The sequence below is a fragment of the Seriola aureovittata genome, chromosome 18, assembly GCF_021018895.1.
Source record: "Seriola aureovittata isolate HTS-2021-v1 ecotype China chromosome 18, ASM2101889v1, whole genome shotgun sequence".
Classification (NCBI taxonomy): domain Eukaryota; kingdom Metazoa; phylum Chordata; class Actinopteri; order Carangiformes; family Carangidae; genus Seriola; species Seriola aureovittata.
This window is the reverse complement of record NC_079381.1, coordinates 2,114,602-2,135,154: the sequence shown is the minus strand read 5'-3', so window position 1 is coordinate 2,135,154 and position 20,553 is coordinate 2,114,602. Positions and strand designations below refer to the sequence as shown.

At 40.6% G+C, this 20,553-nt stretch overlaps 1 protein-coding gene across 2 annotated transcripts in view; it reads left to right on the top strand.

The window, feature by feature from the left end:
- The window catches only part of LOC130186927 (ras-specific guanine nucleotide-releasing factor RalGPS1-like), a 105,894-nt gene that overhangs the window by 10,931 nt on the left and 74,410 nt on the right, over positions 1-20,553 (top strand). For both annotated transcript variants that reach the window (XM_056404280.1, XM_056404281.1), the window contains exons 3-8: positions 1,750-1,854; positions 3,557-3,607; positions 9,513-9,596; positions 10,756-10,845; positions 13,495-13,587; positions 18,574-18,700. In XM_056404280.1, the coding sequence (XP_056260255.1) occupies positions 1,750-1,854; positions 3,557-3,607; positions 9,513-9,596; positions 10,756-10,845; positions 13,495-13,587; positions 18,574-18,700 (550 nt within the window). The remainder of the gene's footprint in view (positions 1-1,749; positions 1,855-3,556; positions 3,608-9,512; positions 9,597-10,755; positions 10,846-13,494; positions 13,588-18,573; positions 18,701-20,553) is intronic.

The following is a 20,553-nucleotide window of genomic DNA, read 5'->3' as shown; positions in this document are numbered from 1 at the left end:
AAAAACAGTAGCAGTTGATTATCATGTAATTATTGGTACAAAAGGTAACTGGCTGTAATTGGTACAATGACCTTCTCCTAATTGGTATTTAATTTAAATGATAGGGAGACGGATGAAACATCATCAGGCCCCAGAGTTTGTTTTGAAACTATGAAATATTGTATGTGACTCATAGAACTGGTCTCTGATACATTTTGACCTGATGATCACGTCAGATGATATAGATGATATAAAAGGGATATCCATGTGAATATTTATGGTCATCTGACCTGTAGTTGAGGACAGCTCTGTACTTATCGGGGCAGAAAAACAGCATATTTTCCACTTGTACATCGTCTCTTTCCAAAACATCTATAAATGACTTGATGACTTGTTCACGTGTCGTCTTGTGTGTCTATTTTTCTCATTTTTCCAAGTAATAGTTTAATAAAAAAATACTTTCCATTTGTTGATTAAAATGTCAGAGCTGAGCCTCAGTAACCAGGACGGATAAAGAGTCAACATTCAGATCATGCTAAATAAACAGGCTCGGGGAAACATCAGAGCATTTAAGCTGTATTATCATAATTTGAAATGGGTAATATGCCCAGAACAAAGCATCTGCTTTTACTTGTTGGAAGTTCTGATTCAGTGTAATAACCCAGTGAATCACAATATGAAAGTCATTTTTATTTTCAAGTGTGTGCTGATGTGCTATATCCACCTTTAAAATGCTCAGTATTTACATTTTGGCTCATACTGTGTTTGAAGTGACGACTCTACACTGTCTTTTCCTATAGACTTTCAAGAGCCAGACTTCCTTGTGTTCTGTTAGCCAGTTTACCTACAACCTGTCCATTTACCTGTCTGATATTTACACGAAAAGTCCTCCAGAAGAACCAACACCACACACACAGAGAGATCACCATCACTGACTGAGGTGACGCTGAGCAGACAGGTAGCTGTGATGGCACCCACCTGTCACTCAAAGCAGCCACGCCCTCAATTATTCATAACTTTAAGCCTTTATGAAATTTGAAATGAGTGAGTTATACAGTTGTCCTGAAGGAGGAAATTAGCTTTAGGGACTAAAACAGGTTTTTGTACCAGGCTGTAAACATGTTTATTTCTGCTGTAAAGTTGGACTTTGTAACATGGGAGTCTGTGGGGACTGACTCACTGTTGGAGCCAGACTCTAGTGGTCATTAGAGGAACTGCAGGTTTTGGCTTCATTTTTCAGACCCGGAGGTTAATGCTTGGTTTTCACATTTTACACCTGTTGACCACTGAAAAAAAATGTAAAATCATTGGCTGGAAAGTGCATTGCACCACCTATATGAACAGGCACATGCACGTCGGTCCTTGTGTGGGCACATGAGAACAAACAAAATAAAAACTCTAGTTTTTAATCAGTTAATAATGGTCAAAACTCCACAGGGAACCTTTAAAATGGTCCATGTTTATCAGGTGTGATTGACTGACTGACAGTCTGTCCAACAGTCCATCACTAATGTTAGCATCAGAAAGGCCTTGGCAGTGTGAGGGTAAAAAGGTAAAAATGTTGTTATTCTGATGCAGAAAGTGTGAAATAAAAATAAAATATGGCTCGCTACATTTTGCCAACTTTATTGATCCAATCCGCAGTTTGTTGACATTAGTTCTGCATGTGGTCCCTGACAGCAGGTGACACAGGTATGGAGCTGTTGCCATGACAGTTGAATGTGTGTGTGTGTGTGTGTGTGTGTGTGTGTGTGTGTGTGTGTGTCTCAGGCCAGCAGCAGCTCTGACTCTCTGGATGGACCCTGTGTGGACTACGCCAAGAGCTACGATGCAGTGGTCTTCGATGTGCTGAAGGTGACACCTGAGGAGTTTGCTGTGAGTATGATCTTCAACTGATGGATCAGATCTCACCTGAAAGACCCAAACACACCGTTATAGGACTTTACTGGCAAAGCTTTCACTCACTTTCAGAGGGAGCCGGGGGTTGGTGCTGTGATAAAGTTCCTTGATACTGAGAGCTGCAGCTGCTGCTCTGGTTTTGGCTCATTTACCACACAGCTGCAGGAAAACATGGAGCCGATGTCTGACGTCCACAAGCAGGAAGTTTAGGTTCATGCAGAGAAGCCACTTGGCTCTTACTCCAGTCACACCTGAACTACATTTGTTCCAGTACTGCTGATACTAGTGTCTGAAATGCCTCTGAAATACTACATCAAGTATCGGCGAGTACACAAGTCCCGATCTGATACCACGTTACTTTTTAGTTTCACTCCCAGATAAAATGGCAGTTTTCCCAGAAATCACTTCTTCTTTGTCGTGCTAATAAAATCTAAATAATACCTTGTGTTAATATGTAAGGCTTTGATATGGAGGCGAGGCATGAGTGTAGGAAGTGTTATTTATTCCTACATTTATTTTTAGATGAGAAAAGAAAGATTCTATCATTCATGTGTGTGAAATGAAGTATTTTATCCAGTCATCACACATAGTAATATACAGATATAAACAACAGTAAATATAAACAATATAGACAGTAAAAAAAACTAAGTCAAAGGTCTGTGTATTCAATAGTGACTGAACAGGCAGTCTGGGAGTGACTTTCATTTAGCTCTGAACATTTTTTGCATTATTTTATAATAATATACTAAATCATTAAATTTCATTGGATGGGAATTTAGAAACAGTGGATTAGGGTGGTCACAGTAACCAGCCTCATGAATAATACGTCTAGCTAGTTCTTGTAGTAATAGCCCCATCAATTTCTTTTTGATTTCCAAAAACCATGAATTCGGTTTTCTTAACATTAAGAGACAATTTATTGACATCAAACCAAGTTTTGAGAATTTCTAGCTCCCTTTCATCGACATGCAAAAGTTTCTTTAAATTTCTGCCAGAGAAAAAAACTTTCATTTATTATTATTGACTATTTCAAATCAGATGTTCTATGCTGTAATGATGACAGGGGTCCAAACACACCGAAGTCTCTGCTGCTCAGTGTTTTGGTTTAGGGCAGATTTACTCTCTTTTCTCATCATGCTAGTTCCCAGCTGTTGTCAGCTGTTCTCTGCTGGAGGTTTCCTGCTCTCAAGTGGCCAAAAAAAGCTTCCAGCTGTTTGTCTGTTTTGGAAGATGTGAAATCATCTATTTATTTATTTAGTGTGTATGTGCAAAAGCACAAATTGCAGAGGGCTGAGTGAAATGCAATAGAGGTCAGAGTCTGTGTTGATTAATAGATGCACTCTCAGCCAATCACATCACTGATCTCATGGCTCTGAAACAGCTGAGCCAATCATGAAGCACGACAACAGCTCAACAAATGGGAAGACGCTTCTCAAAGAAATCAGTAGCAGTTTATATCATCAGTTATTTCAGTCATAATGTTTTTATGGGTTATTCATTTAAAATTAAATCGACAGCACAATAAAAGACTTTCTGAAGCGTGTGTGTGTGTGTGTGTGTGTGTGTGTTCTTCCACCATCATGGTTTCATAATGTTCAGTTGTGTGTTGTGTTTCATATGTGTGTCAACCTCCTGCATATTGAAAGAGAGACTAAATTACTGTCTTTTATTATTTCAGAGCCAAATCACCCTGATGGATGCACCAGTCTTCAGGGCGATACAGCCAGAGGTAAGAGACACATGTTGTCAGGTGGTTGGCCTCTTATTAGGAAATTCTAGCTGTGGTGTTGTAAACCCTTCAAACCACTATTTGAGGGGTTCCTGTAATTTCTCAGTAATTATGTCTGTGTTGAATTTGAATTCTTACCAGGAAACAGAAAGTCTTTTGCAGGAAACCCCCGAGAACCCCCCCCCCACCTACACACACACACACACACACACACACACACACACACACACACACACACACACACACACACACACACAGTACTGTTTCCAATACTTGATGGAGCCATGATGATCTTCACAGCTGTTTCCACTGAGCTGAACCCAGACTGGTCTTAGTGGCTGAACCCCAGCTTTACCCTCAGTTAGTCAATGAAATTCCACTCGCTGCTCGCCCCTGAAGGATCTCCCTCCCACCACATTGGGCTGAACAAAGACTGTCTGCAGAGATGGGAGAGACATTAGGGACTAATAATTATAAATTAACTAAAGATGACGCCCTCACAAGCACATGGTGTAGAGTTCAGTTCCGTCTTCCAACATGGTCTCCCAAGTCCTTTAATTTTTTCCAAATATCCATGATCGCAGCGGCACAGACATGAACTTACTATTTGCCCTTATATTTCTAAGACTGGCCCCGTCTGTGAGCACGCTTCCAAGACTTAGTCCAGTGCAAGTTGTCACACATTAGCCCCTTTTCCACTGGTCAAAAACCTGTTAAGACCTGCTAACATCAGGCTTTTGTTGGCAATGGAAAAGGGAACAGTCAGCATTCACACCTGGGTCACATGACTCTGCAGTAGACGCAGGTATTTATCGGCTCCGGCTCTGATCAGCATTGGTGTAAACACAACACCCAGGTGAACTTGCTCATTTTCACCTCTTTCTGTCACCTGTCCAACGTGGTGCTGTAACAGCAGACACTGCGGCTACACAGTGCTCCGTGATGAAAGAGTGCGCTGCAGCCCTGACATAAGTTTTAAAAACTGATGGAAGCGTCTCACACGGAGGCTCTGACACTTCTACAGGAGCTCTAACCTGAGACAGATCTGTTTTACCAGTTAGCACGCTGGCTAGCAGCTCACTCTCTCTCCACTGTGTCTGTGTGTGTGCTCTGTAAGTGCATGTAATGACATTACTCCTTGCAGTTGTGTGTGTCCTCAGTCTGAACAGAAAGACAGACTTGACTGGCAGTGGACAAGGGGTCAATCGACTTCTATTAGCGGGTTTACCTGTGTGAAAAACTGGCTTATACCTGCTAATGTTGGGGGGGGGGGGTCTCCCTCACCACTAGGAGTTTTCCACCTGTGAATCATCTTCTTGATGAAAGCAAGTTACTATGGAGCAGTGACGTGCAGTGACTTTTACAGACAGGCTACCAGAGCCCGACAACCAACTAACTCTCTCACCTGCTACGCACACGACCTACGTACTGATCTGTCACTCAAACAAGCTGCTCTACTACTGTAACAATATTCCGTCTCAAACTTACAGTAGATCTCACACAGATATGATAAATCAGTGTAGTTAGCTCATTTATTTGCTGCTGCTGCCTCTTAACGCACGTCTGCACATGCATATAATGCTACAATATCAGAACTGATCTCAGAACAGTCGAAGCTGAGTCCAGGACAGATTGACAAGCTCCAGCCTTTGTCAGCAGGACATGGTCACACCCACTCATGTAAATTACATGATGAATGAAACAGGCATCAGATCCTTTATGGGACAGGACACTGTTCTGAGATCAGCTATAAGCAGAGATATCACTTCCACTTCAGTTTCATTCTAATTGATGTCTATTTTTAGCTTTACTTGGGCAAACACTGCTTGTCCTGACGGCGCGACACTGATGGATGGTACCATGTTTCATGAGTGAACCGATCTGCAGCGATCGATAGACTGATAACTCGTTTGTGTCAGAGAATGTGAAGTAAAAGATTCATCAGGAACAAAACCGATTTCATACATAACAACAGTTAAACAGCATGTATCTGTCATCTAACACCATGTGCATCGGGCCATACTGTTTCTCTGTGATGTAACTCTACAATAACATGGTAATCCAGTGATTAGCTGTGTAGATTTATTTATGTATTGCTGTAGGTGATCATGTAATGGATCTTAATAACTCTTTATTTAAACAGAGGGGGTCTGGTGATAGTCCTGTATGTTTCCAAGCTGCAGATAGTTGTCCTGTATACAGATGTTTATATTCACAGTATGACTGAACTCACAGCTGGGGCTGCAGCCAAGAGTCATATTTCTGTATCTTTAGGCTGAATTGATGAGATATACAGTATATCTGGGATTTTTAAGATGTGGGCTACATGTTCAGTTGTAAGTCAAAGCCACATGTGAGACGTCACTAGCACTTTTATTAAAACAGACTGTGGTCAACATACGATGCAAACAGAGGGTTTCCCTCCCTGTTGGGTGATATACATCTGCAAAACATGCAAATGAAATAATATATCAAATGAATGGACTATATTGTATAAAAGTAGGTGCGTCTCTGAGAATACTCCTTCAGTTGTTTTCAACAACAATAACAGACAAAGAGAACAAAATGCAATAAAGATATTTTAAATCTAAACCATCTGCAAATAATTGAACCATTAATTTTCTTTTCACAAACCAGCACTGGGTGTCCCCCAGTGTGTCAGGAGAACTTAGGCTAGGGCGTAGACGCAGATGGAGTAGGGGCGGGGTTTGTACACTGACGCAGAGGGGGAGTGGGGGCGGGGTTTGTATGCAGACAAACGGAGCAGGGGCGGGGCTTGTACACTGACGCAGAGGGGGAGTGGGGGCGGGGTTTGTATGCAGACAAACGGAGCAGGGGCGGGGCTTGTACACTGACGCAGAGGGGGAGTGGGGGCGGGGTTGCGTGGACAGCTTTATGGAAGAAACACATCAAACTGTAGTGTGAATGGTCTCTTGTATCTTTATCTGGTTTGAAAAGAAACGGATTTACTTTAAGGAGTTGATATCCTGCCCAGCCCTGCTCACCAGCTCTTCAGCAGAGATTTACAGCTTTTTATCACATATAAAAATGAATGATAATACAGGACAAGGTCCCATCTTTTCTCGTTATTAATATAGTTACTGGATGAGGGTTTAACCAGACACTTCACTTTTTAAATATGTGGCCTGTTCTGTTCCATGAACCTCATTGTGACTGATCATTTTCCCCGGTGCTTAATAAACTGGATATAACATCTTATATAAGACTGACAGAAGTGGAGGCGCTCTTTATCTCAGCTGAGACAAACCGCCTCCACTATAGAACACTATAGAACAGTCAGCATCTCTCTCTCTCTCTCTCTCTCTCTCTCTCTCTCTCTCTCTCTCTCTCTCAAAGAATAAAGTGATGAACCTGCTGGGATGCAATTGTTGTTCAAAGATATGTGACTTTTGAAGTTAAAACACCTGCAGGGAAACTAAAAGCTCTGTATATAGAAGATGGAAAAAATGTTTTAATTCCTGCCTGAACTAATCATGATCTTTAGTGAGAAATTAAAAGAAGAACTTGAGTAATTCAGTGTAACAAATGGAGATGCTTCCATACAGGACATGAGGGCTGAGGGTTTGATGAAAGTGATGTGAGTCATATTCTATGACCGTCACAGTCACCAGATCTCAACACAGCTGTGACAGCTCGCTCCACCAACATCACACCTTGAAAATGTAACTTTAATCTGAAAACAATCTGTCAGTCGTCACGGTATTGCTTTTTATCAGACGTCCTGCTGGGAATTTGATTCTAACATGGGACTGGTCCAAATGGAAATACTTGAAATGGAATTTTGGATTTCTGGGGGTTTTTTCCTGTCAGGGCGGGATTTTCTGTTGTTAATGGCTTTATTTAAGATCGTCAAACCAAACACTGGATAGAATCCAAGGAAGAATGAAAAAAATCATTGTAATTTAAATTGGAACAAAGTAAAAGGAAAGGGATTTTCCACTGGTGGATGAACGGTGGTTAATCTCTGCTGTTTTCATTCAGTCTAGATGACTCTAGTATATGTCTGTGAGAGAAAACCAGTGTCATACCAAGACCACGTTAAGACCAGATCCACTCCCATACCAATGATTTCCTTCCCATTTTTAGCCATGCTAGCTCCACGACTCTGTGGATGTAAGTTTTGCCTTAGGCCAAATTTTTCTTAAGCCATTAGATATCAGCCAGAACATAATCAAAGGCTCAAATCAAGAAAGTAACTGATTAAAAATGCAACTTTTTGAGAATAACTCTAAAAATATGGAAATATAAATCCTGTTTGAGTCATGAAATGTTCTTAATGAACTCTGTTTTAGTTCCTCTTTCCATAATGTGAATAATAAATGTTTAATATTTACATTTTGAGAATTTTGCTTCTTTCAACTTATTGTAATAATTGTTTGGCATACTTTTTACTCACAGAATTATTCCTTGGCATCAATGACCCAATCTCCTCTTGTACAGCATAGCATGTTTTTAACTGTTTGCATGGTACGCTATTATGTTGTGTGCAGAGTGGAGTCAGCTAAACATTTAAGCTAGCTAGCTGGAGAAAAACATCACTATCAAAAAGTATATAATATATATAAGCTGTGGCACCAGGGCCCACAGTCAGAGTGAGTTTGATGCTGTTTTTTTCATACCACACATTTGCCTGTTCAGAGGTCTGTCAAGTGAGCAACACAATGTTTTGAACCTTGATCAAATTTTCAGAATAAAAGCTCTCAGTTGATTCAAAATATGTTATTGCTACAAAAAAACAAACATTCTTGCACTTTTATGATTTGTGATGATCTGACGTGACTCTTTGCCTCCTCATGTGTGGGGAGATTCTCTATTGGACAGTGTAGGTAAATGTGGGAGTGTCAGTTTGAAAATCTCTCTCTCTCTCTCTCTCTCTCTCTCTCTCTCTCTCTCTCTCTCTCTCTCTCTCTCTCTCTCTCTCTCTCTTAAAGAATAAAGTGATGAACCTGCTGGGATGCACTTGTTGTTCAAAGCTATGTGACTTTTGAAGTTAAAAGCATTGAACAGGGCGTCGTGTGGCGTAGTGGTCTAAGCAGGCGCTCCATGTGTAGAGGCTACAGTCCTCGCTGCAGCTGGCCCCGGTTCGAGTCCCGCATCGGACGGCCTTTACTGCATGTCATTCCCCCTCTCTGCCTCCCCATTTCCTGTCTCTCTACTATCCTGTCCAATAAAGGCATAAAAAGCCCAAAAAAATATACTTTAAAAAAAAAAAGCATTGAACAACTCGTGCGTCCCAGCAGGTTCATCGCTTTTCATCGAGTCCCCTGGAAACACTTGTGAGTATTTGGAGCTCATGTGTTTAAAACTGATGAAGATGTTTTCTGAAGTTGTTTGTGTTCTGGTCTGTTTGCGTGAGTTTTCTAAAGTTGCAGTGCTTTGAGCTCTCAGGGCCACCGTATGTAATAACTGTGATGATCTTCTGACTTTTCATCTAGCGTCTTCATCGGGTCAGAATTTTGGTTTATGACCAAATACCTGCAAGACTAATGACATTCCCATCATTTGTTGGTAATTGACAAACGTTAATATGCTGACACACTAAAAACAAAAAAAAAAGACCTGCGTCGTGTTGGAGCAGAGCTTTGTGTAAATACAGTTTGGGGTTGGTTTGTATCAGGTAATATTTCTGATCCATCTGACTTAGTCTGGGAAGTCTGCCCCCTGGTGGCGTATCACTAGAATTCCCCCACAGGAGATTTATACTGGTATTCCTGCGCACACTGTCAGTCAACAGCTCTGAGGGTGTATGCGATGGTTTTTCATGACGATGTTCTAGCATGAGGTTACAGTCCAGAAACGTCTCATTCTCTGTTCACCTGTATTCTGTTGGTTACTGTTACATGTTCCTCACATCTGTCGGTTCATGTGGTTTTGTGATTGGCAGGAGCTGGCCAGCTGTGGATGGAACGGAAAAGAGAAACACAGTTTGGCTCCAAATGTGGTCGCATTCACACGAAGGTTCAACCAGGTTTGTCTACAGCAAATATTTCATCGTTTTATTACTGCAAATAATTACAGCCAACAAAGAAGAGACTTTAGTTATGATTGGTATGTGACTGTTGATAAAGGTAAGTAACACTGTACAGTCTAAAACATGAGCTCATGAGCCACTATTATTAATAATAATAATAATAATCATAAACTTTATTTGTAGAGCACTTTTCACTCTTCAAATAAAGATGAAGTAGCAAATTAAAACAAGGAAGGCTAGAATTACAATGAAATTAGACAATAAAAGACTATTTTGGAGCTGCACTGCCTTTTTTCTTGTGCATATAATCTAGTGTGTTTAAAAGTGTGGCAGTAGAAGAGCTAAGGCCCTGTGAAGGATTATAGAACGACAGAGAGACTGCAGTGTGAGCTGGTCCCTAGTATTATTGTTGTTTCCTGTATTTCTAATGTGTTTGTTAAAGGAAATATTTAGAGCCAAGTATTTTGAGATGAAAATATCTTCATTCCATCTTCCTCCACACTGTGATCACGGGCATGAATCCTGGCAACCACACTACATTTCTCTCCCTTACAATCATCAGTGGATGGATGATAATAAGCTGAAAAGCTCATTAGTGGAAGTTGTTGCTGTCAGGTCAAATTCATCTTCACCTTTTAGTACCTAATTGAAATTCTTGATGCTCACAGGCAGATAGAGCCCAAACAGATGTGCACAGGCAGCTTCAGCATTCCACAATGTTAATTTAAAAAGTCTGTTTTCCATTCAGACACTGAGTGTGTTGTAAAGGAGTCTACAAACATGTAGTGTCAGTTTACCCTCACAGCTTAATGGCTGAGCACTTTGGCTTCCAATAAAGAGCTTTCAACCCTCAAAACCTTTGTTTGTTTGTTTGGTGATAATTGTTTGTGAGCTCTGTTATCCCTATTTTGTCATGTAGTGAGATTAAATTTATACTAATCTGGTACTTTCATAGAAAAGTAAGGGACAAAATCCTTCAAATACTATGATAGGGAGTTTCACTTTACCTTTCCCTTCCCTCAATACAGATTTTTTCATCTTTAAAACTATACTCAAAAATCCTATTTTAACCAAAAAGGAGCCAGATATCTATTTTAGGAGGTACAGTACGTCTAGACTCATGTCTTCCTACATGTGTGTGTATGTCATGTTTCAGGTGAGCTTCTGGCTGGTGAGGGAAATCTTAACTGCCCAGACGCTGAAGATTCGTGCAGAGATATTGAGCCATTTTGTTAAAATCGCAAAGGTGAGTTCAATTTAATGAATAGATGCTTTATTCTTAAAGTTATAATGTGTAACTTTTTCACATTAAAATGTCTAAAAATGACTAGAAATATGTTCTATATTTTTTTGAGTTGTGTTCTTACATTTTCCCAAATGTTTCCAGTAATTCGCAAACCTAGAGAAATATGTCATTTGGTATCCTGTCAGTGACATCACATCCTCTATGATCATGTGTCAGTGTGTTTGTCTGACAGAAGCTCAACATAGACTTTTATCTAATTTTAAGCCACATACACTTTTTACACCTTGGTGGTTTTCAGCTCTATATTTGAACCATCAAACCATTGATCTTAGTCGTCGGACGTCTGGATCTGAAGTTATCAGAGAAACAAGCTGAGAAAATGTTTGTTGTGGAGAGGAGGACACCTCTGTGGATCGTTCAGCTGCTGGTAAAAACCTGCTGAACGTCTGCTTCATAAGTTATCAGAGAAACAATCAGAACAAAGGTTAGCATCAATCTCAGCTCCAGCTCTTCCCTGAGTCTCTGTCCTCCGTACAGCGTCGCTCAAACTCTGACTTTAAATGTCAAACTGCTTCATTCAGTGTTTTTAACAGTTAGAATCACAGGGTCTGTTTGATTTCCTGAACCACTGACACTGAAGGAATCCAAACTGGGAGGAGCTTACTGTAAGGGTGGTGAAGACAACAACTCCCATGATCCCACACTATTTCATGATGTAGCCCAACGCCATCTTTTGTTGTTGTTTTGATTGAGGCCACTAGAGGCAGAAGTTACAGACTGTGGGTTCAATAACAAGATGAGAAATATTTATTATTAACTAATGATTTATATTGAATACATTATTGAATAAATACACAAATAGATAAAATCAGCTGTGAAATAATTCCTGAAATAAATAAATTGGGTAATAAATGTAGAAATATATAAATGTAAATGAAAAAATGAATTGCTTTTTATTTTAAAAATGACATTTTTATTTATTTCCCAGCTTTTTATTTCCATGTCTCACAGACCAAAGCACCAGCACCAGAACTGCACTGAATTCGCTCTTCATTTTAATTGATACTTTATGTATTCATTTATATAGCTATTTATTTATTTATTTATTTATTTACTCACATATTTATCTTTACAGCTATTTATATATTTCTACATATATTAATTAATTTCAGGATTTATTTTTACATGTATTTATAAATTCATGTATGTATTTATTTAATATTGATTTAGATGACAGTCCATAAACATGCAAGTAGCTGTGATTTTGTGCACTTTAAACACTTAATAATATCAGGGTGTTGAACTTTGCAGAAACCTGCTTTTTGCTCTGTGAACAATTATTTCTGGATCCAATTATCAGTTGAACAGTTGATGAAAAAACTATGTGAACTGAAACAGACAAAAACCTGCTGTTAATCTCCTTTATTGTTACACTTCAGCTCAGTGTGATGTGTGTGTGAAGGCTCTCAGTCCGTAATCAGACATAGATGTTCAGCAGCTGAAGCCAGCGGCTGAACAGTCAGTGTGTTAGTGTAGATCTGCAGTTCATGGGTCACAGCCAGTTGCCTGTAAAACATTTTCAACACAGAATCTTTTCTAGTGTGTGAAGCTACAGAATCCAGGAGCTACTCCCAGGTACTTTATGACACTACGTGTGGAGTGATGGAGAAAGCAGACACACTGATGGCAGGAACATGATGGTGGTCTGATCAGGGAACAGTAGCGGGAGTTTTTCCCCCCGAGTATGGGATGGAAAGGAAACGTGGAAGCATCACATAACGTTCTGGGCAAAAATTACAAAGATACAGACTCCTGAAAATAAAGCTTGATGAACCTGATGTAACTGTTCACAGACCCAGAATGCGTCCTCATAGAGAATCACTCTGCAATCATGGATTAGGGGTTCAACGACTACTAAGGTGAAATCAGACATAACTGGAAGTCGCTCTGTTTGCTTCTCTCCTCCTCTCTGTGCTCACATATACAGTATTTTAATACAGCTGAATTCACAATAAAACTGTTCTCATTGACATGTTTTTGACTGAACCAAAAACACATGGAGCCAGCCCTATAATCTCGAATGTCACTGACTCATGGCTGTTTCCCGGCTGCTCGGGAACTGCAGGGAAAAGGAGGAGCACTTCCAGTACACTGAGCCTTGCTTCCATTACAGCAAATAAACTACTTTCATTTTCAGTTAAGGACAAAGACTGAACTGTGATTTCAGCCGTATTTATAGTATGAGGGATTGTAGGATAATAAGGATTGTGTCAAAATATGTCACCCAGTGCAATAGTGTGACTTCCTGATGTGTTTTTCTTGGTTTTGGACAATAGAGGAGCTCAGAGGTTGAGAGGAGGAACCTGAACACATAATATTTCCAAACACAGATGGTCTCTGTGTCAGTTTTATTAAAAAACTAAAGCGTGTGTCATACCTTAAAGATTTCTGTATACCTTGTTATACTTTAATACTGTGATACTGTCCAAGCATAGAGAGAAATGAAACAAGGGGTTGCTAGGCTCTGGATTGGCATGTTAATCCCTAAACCATGGGACACTTCACCTATGGTTTATAAAGATAAGTATGTTTTTTTGCAGGTTTTGGTTTTACTTTGCATTTTGTTTATAACATATCTGTTTGTTCCAGAAACTGTTGGAGTTGAACAACCTTCACTCTCTGGTGTCGGTGGTGTCTGCTCTGCAGAGCGCTCCCATCTTCAGGCTCAGCAAAACTTGGGCGGTAAGACATCAGACTCACACACTGCTTCAAGTGAAACAATAAAGTGTCACCACTTCCTGCTTTAAATCAGTGTGTGAATCAGCTGGAAGCAGCCAATCACAAAGAACCACACTTCATATTTCTACAGTCTCTATGTGTTGCCCTTTAGAGGCCTGAAGTACATTAATGTAACATGATCACTACATAATGTAAACTACTGTCCACAGCCAGCCAGCAGTAACAGATGAGCGGACTTATGTCACACAGTGACCCCTGGGAAATGTAGTTTAGTTTAGTTAAGTCTATCAGAAATCAGAGAAACTGACCAATCAACTTGCAGCACAGACGTTATTCATTGTTAAGGGTTGTGCACAGAGGTGCACCGTCATGAGAGGCAGACCAGGCAAATGCTTGGGGTCCCTAGGGAGAAAAGGGGCCCTCGATGGCCCCTCAGATCTGCACATTTTGCAATTTCAACTATAAACCCCCTTAAATCTGCTACAAAGACTCTCTTCAGTGCACAGCTGTTGCCCCAAAACCTGAGTCGGGCCCCTGATTATGTAAATTGTAGTGTCTACCCATTGCCTGCATGTGAGGCGTTTAGGGAACATCTGTAAATTGTAACGTGTAATGTAAGTCTGCATGTGAGGCATTCCTCGAACATCTGTAAATCATGACGTCTACGGATAATCTGCATGTGAGGCGTTTATGGAACATCTGTAAATTGTAGTCTCTGCCTACAGTCTGCTCATGAGGGTAAGGGGGTTCTTTGATGGGCACGATATGCTTCTTTGCCTGGGCCCCCAGAGTCTAGGATCACCACTGGTTGAACATGACGTTTTCATTACTGACTCAATGACGTGATGTGATGATGTGTTTAGTTTGTTTGTTAGTTTGGTAAATAGCATATTTATTTACAGTGAAAGTTTTCAGACCCCTTCACTGTTCTGGTCAGGTGATCAACAACCCAACAGTCTGGGTTCAGACGACACAATATCAACACAATGAACTAATAATCTGACCTGATGGATGTCGGGTGTTAGCAGTGAAAGTTGACCAGCTGACCAATAGAGGCAGAGAACGCTCTTCTGAGCGCGCTTGTAAACACAGTGAAGCCTGCTGGGAGTTTGACAAGCGACATTTAAAGGACTGAGAGTGGGAGGAAAAAGAAAAGCTGCCGCTGAGTACACACGACCTGAGACTGGGCTGATGAATGAGAGAAACTGTCCAAATCCAGATGTGCAAAGCTTGTAGAGACTCACCCATGAAGACTGGAAGCTTTAACTGCTGCCAAAGGAGCTTCTACAAAGTCCTGGATCAAGGGTCTGAAGGCAGGCTTTTGTAAATGAAAGATTTCAGCGATGATTTGCACTTTCTCATCATGGGTTATAGAGTTTAGACTTGTGGGCAATTTTAACCATTTAAAATCAAATCTACAACACAGTCAAGTGAAAGGGTCTTAATACTGTCTGAAGCCGCTGCATTAATGTCAGATGCACAGATGTTGATTCTTCTTCCAGTCGTGTCAGTGTTTACTGATGATTTACCATGAACTTGATGATGAATCACCTCCTCGCGGTTGTTTCCTCCACCAATCAGCCAAGTTGCAGGAAATGTGTTCACAGTCTCTCCCTCCTGAGTTATAGTGTTGAATAACGGCCAGAAGTCTTTTCACAGAACATTATGATGTCAGTGAAGTTGACCTTTGACCATTATGATATAAAATGTCGTCACTTAATTTTTTATAGAAATTTGAGTTAAATTGTGTCATCATTAGTGAATGAATTTGTGAGTTACGGAGCAAAAATTTGTTTAATGAGCTCACAATGCACCAGAAGTGATGAAACTTCGTCTTGGCATCCCTGATATATTGCATTCACAAGAACATTAGGTCAAAGTGACCTTGAACTTTGACCTTTGACCACCACAATCTGCATTCTGCATTAACTGGTCATAAAATGTGACCTGATCTTCACCTGAGTAACAAATACGTCCTTTGTGCTGCAGTCAGGCAACTGACCTTTAAACACAGACTCACACCCTCTATGACTTTTCTCAGTTAAATATGAGTTTGTTTGGTGAGCATTTTCTTTCCAGCCAGACAAATATATTGCTTATCGTATTATATAATAATAGAATGATTGATTTGAGAAAGTCTGCTGGACCTCAGGCTTGAGTTTATTACAATGTCCTGCTGTACAGATCCAGAGGTTTTAGGAGGATCAGATGTTGGTGGACGTTTCTTCGTGGTCGTCGACCACCACTCAAAGAAAATGGAGATAACATGTGGAGCTCGGCTGTCGTCATAAAATGACTTTCATCACTACAAACGGATCATGTTATGTGTGTTTATGAGCACTGACGTGCGGCTGGCCGCCGCCGCCTTTTGTCCAAACGTGGTGTTTGAGTGATTAGTTCCACTGTTTCTTCTCCAGGTCGTTAAAGCTCAGACTGTTTGGTCCTGGTTTTACCGTCTGAACATGAATTCTGATTTGACGGTGCTGGACGTGAGACCGTGACGAGTGGGTGCATTAGGGCCAGGACACATGGAGAATCACTCTGTATGTTGAACTGGAAGGTTTCTGTTGATGGGCTTTTATAAGCAGCACAGAGGCCTGTTATTGTATCAGGGACGAGCAAGAAACCACTAACAACACGTTACACATTCAGAGAGGAGAACAGGGTTTTATCTGCAGGTTGTTGACTGAGGAGACTCTTGAATATGTTGTTTTCAGAACTTTTAAACCAGCTTGATCCAAATACTGACAGAGCTGATTCAGAACTACGATTATTGATCTGTAGTCCATTAAAGATTCATGTATTCCAACATGGGCTGCAAATATCTGTTTATTTTGCCAGTGGATGAAATGAATCACTCACTGTCCAGGATGATGTCTGTGAGTTGTTTGTTTTGTCTTCCAAACCGTCCAGAACTTAGAATATTCAGTTTATGATTTTATTAGACAAAGAAAAACAGAAAATCTTTTTCTGAAATCACTTTTCAGGCTGGAACTAAAGAACGTCAGTTAATTAGCCAACCCGTTGTTTCAGGGCTAATTACAACTGTGGGTGTGACTCTACAGCGCTGTTGTACAGTGATGGTCTTTGCAAACCAGCATCATCTCAGAGCACATTAACCAGACTACAGCCATTTTTTTTTTTTTAAAAAGGCGTTAAGGTTATTTATATATAACAGCTGGTTTAATCTGCCATCCTCTGTCATGGTAACCAGTAAAAACAAAGGACCACAGCAGATACTTAGATGTTTTCTACTTCACTCTAATAAAAAAGATGAAGGTTGGACAAGAGACTTGTTGCTTTGGAGGTTTGGGTGTTTTGCCAGGAACCAGATCCAAACTGGAACCAGCTCTGCTAGTGACAAAGCTGTGATGGTCTCACTCTGTAGTACATATTTTTACAGTGCTCTCTGAAGTAGGAATGTATCATAAAGTTTTTATTAATACTACTACACTTATTGATAATCCTTATCAATACTCTTACAAGTTCTTTATTTCTCCATGCTGGCAGCAGTCAGAGCCGGAGGCATGTTGTTTTCAGGTTGTCTTTCTGTCTATCTCTTTCTCATGGACACGGTATCTCAGTAACGCCTTGATAGAATGTCTTGAAATTTTGCACAAACATTCACTTGGACTCAAGGATGAAATTTTTCGATTTTGGTTGTCAAAGGTCAAGGGTGTGGTGCCCTCATAAAACACGGTTTTGGCCTTGTGAGTGCAATATCTCTGTGACGCCTTGAGGGAATTTCTTCAAATTTGCCACAAACATTCACTTGGACTCAAGGATGAACTGATTAGACTTTGGTTACGGAAGGTCAAGTTCACGCTGACCTCACAAAACACTTTTTAGCCATAACTCAAGACTTCAAACGGCAATTGTTCATATTTTATATGACTCTGGATGAACAGGGATGTGACCTGAATACAGCTCTGGCCTTGTGATATCTCAAGAACTCTTCAAGGGAATTCCTTCACATTTTGCATAAATGTCCACTTAGACTCAAGAATGAACTGATTGGATTTTGGTGGTTAAAGATCAAGGCCACAGTGACCTCACAAAACACTATAAGTCATAACTCAAGACACTTGGCAATTATGACAAAATTTCACACAAATGCTTCATATTTTCTATGACTCTGGATAAACAGGGATGTGACCTGAAACTAGTCCGGGTGGAGGAGGCAGACAAACACGAGGAGGTGATTCTAGTTTTTTAACGCGACCAACAGTTTATACACACATCAAGAAATAATAGGTTGGTCAGTCATCCACAGGAGACTGTAAAAGGTCATATTAAAACAACACATCCAAAGAACCTAGATTTTATGAATTAATATCGATCTGATTTTTTCAACCCGGCCCTACTGGTGAATGAGATCGCCGTTGTCGGCTCAGCTTCACACTACTTTACTTCACCATTAAGTATCATCAAGTTATCAGAAGCTTTTATTTATCGTGACATTTGTTCCAGTAGCTACAGATTGTGAGAGTCTTTGTCTCTGATCGACCCACCAGCATCTTGTCAGTTTCTTTGTTTTGTACATTGATGGAACCAGCAGCACTAAAAAAAAAAAAAAAAACCCCTCCAAGTCACTCAATTCGTGCCGGAGCACAAGTATCATGTCACATATTGGCAACAGATAAAACCAGTCTTTGCCAGATTTGTCTGAACCACTCAGGATGATGCACACCAAGCCTCGTCTACCTCACTGTACATGAGCAGTGCCTAATGAGCTGGCTTCAGCAGACCAGGGAAAATCCACAGAGATGTGTTTGTTGAGGAACTATTGTTGAGTTTAATCCATTGTAAATAAGCCTCTAGCTTCAGCAGTCTTTGATTCTTAACAGTGTAGTTGTCAGTGTTGGAACTTATCACACTGTAGTTTGGCTCAGGTAAGGTATCATTGATTCAACATCTGTCTGGTTGCCATAATTCCCACTCAGGTAAAAGGCTGTGAATCAAACATGTGGTTCTTCTTCTCTGTTGTAGCTGATCAGTCGGAAAGACAAGGCCACATTTGAGAAGCTGAACTATCTGACGTCCAAGGAGGAGAACTACACCCGCATGAGAGAATACATCCGCTCCCTGAAGATGGTGCCGTGTATTCCTTACCTCGGTGAGTCAGCCACAGTGTCTCTGTGTTATTTCAACGTGTCCTGCTTTGCTGGTTGCAGTGCTGACGCTGGGTTTAGTGCGCCCTGCAACGTTTTAAGCCTCGCAGACATACATGTAGAACATATTTTTTTTACCTAAGCTGGAATTCCATCCTCAAAACCATCAAGCAGAATACAACATCAAAGTACAGGTAGAGTGCTATTGTAAAGATTTACACATGTCTACACAATGTTGAAGTCCTCCTTCAGATTTCAGCTTCAGGTGTTGTTGAACTCTGTAGAAGATTGGAGTGTTTAACTGCATAGTCCATGTTGTTGGTCACCTGTACCAGTTCCCCAAATGCCCTCTGTTCATTTTATTTCATCATGAAACCTGTTGAAAGAAATATGCAATTCTCTGACCATGTTGCATCCGTCTCTCGGTCGTGTCTCTTTGGTCTATACAACAACAGAAACATCAGGTCTCACCTGACTGAGTGCTCCACCCAGCTCTTGGTCCAGACCATGGTTATCTCTCACCTCCCACCAATGCTCTTCTGACAGGCCTCCCTTCATGCACAGTCAAACCCTTACAGATGGTCCAGAATGCAGCAGCCTGGCTGGTCTTTGATCAGCCTGAAGGGTCACATGACACTCGACCTCCACTAACTACACATGGCCCGCCTGAATCAGATTCAGCCACTAATGCAGCCTTCAGAGTGACTTCTTCTAGACACCATCTACTTGAACTTTCTCTAATGAATGTGGTCTGTCATCACCATCTCTGCACACAAGACAGTCTCAGTCCAGACTGTTGTGGTCTGTGGTTCCCTGATGGTGAAAGAAGCTACCAAAGGCTATCAGAGCAGGAGCGTCTCTGTCTTTAAAATATGTTGAGCACTCAGAGAACATGTTTTACTGTTTTTCATACCAGAGATATTTGAAAAATCATTTACAGCCATAAGTGCTTTAAATGTTTTTTTTCTTTTTCTTGAGAAACTTGCACTCTCATACTTCTCACACGGCTCACAGGCAGTTCTATGGAAAGTTGTCTTGATCTTCAAAAACCATTGTCAGACCTGGCCTGGCTAGGAGGACGTAAATATTACAAACGCCTGATTTCCATCCATTTTAACATTCTTAGTGTAACAACCTGAACAACATGTAACTCTGGTTTTGAGGTTTTGAGCCTTTTTAACAGGCTCAGTGTCAGTGTTGTTTGCTGCCATATTATTTTACTTACTGGTGAGGAATGAATCCTGGGATAGGTTGGACCATGAAGGATCCACTTGTTGGACCCTTCGTTGCCCAGGAAAAGAAGGCTGAATTTCTCGGTCGCATTAGAATGATCTTTCGAAATGGAACAGTCTAGTCGCGCTGCTGTGACACAAGCTGTCTTCATATGCAGCCTCTGAAGGATGTGGCCCCTGAATTGGGACGCAGCTGTAATGACATGTCTGACCACATTGTGAGTTTCCAGATGTTTAATGAAATGGGACAGATTGTTGTCATTGACATATTCAGTTCATCTAACAGACCGGTAGAGAACGTTCAGTAACATTCACCCTTAGATTTTCGGGGGTAAAAGTTTGTCTAATCAGAGAGATTATGCTCAATTACAACGAGACTGAAATGGACACTGAAGAAAAAATGAACAATAGGAACCAAATTTCAATCAAATGCACCATCAAGTGACACTGAGACAAACTGTCTGTGTGTAAAGTTTACTCCCCTCCACATGTACTGTAGGCACTTAGCACAGATTTATACAGTGAATACAGTGGATTGAAATAACACCCTGTTGACATTAACACTACTTGAATGAATTGATTTGAGAACTAATGAATCACTGTGGAGCCTTTGCAAGTATAAAGTG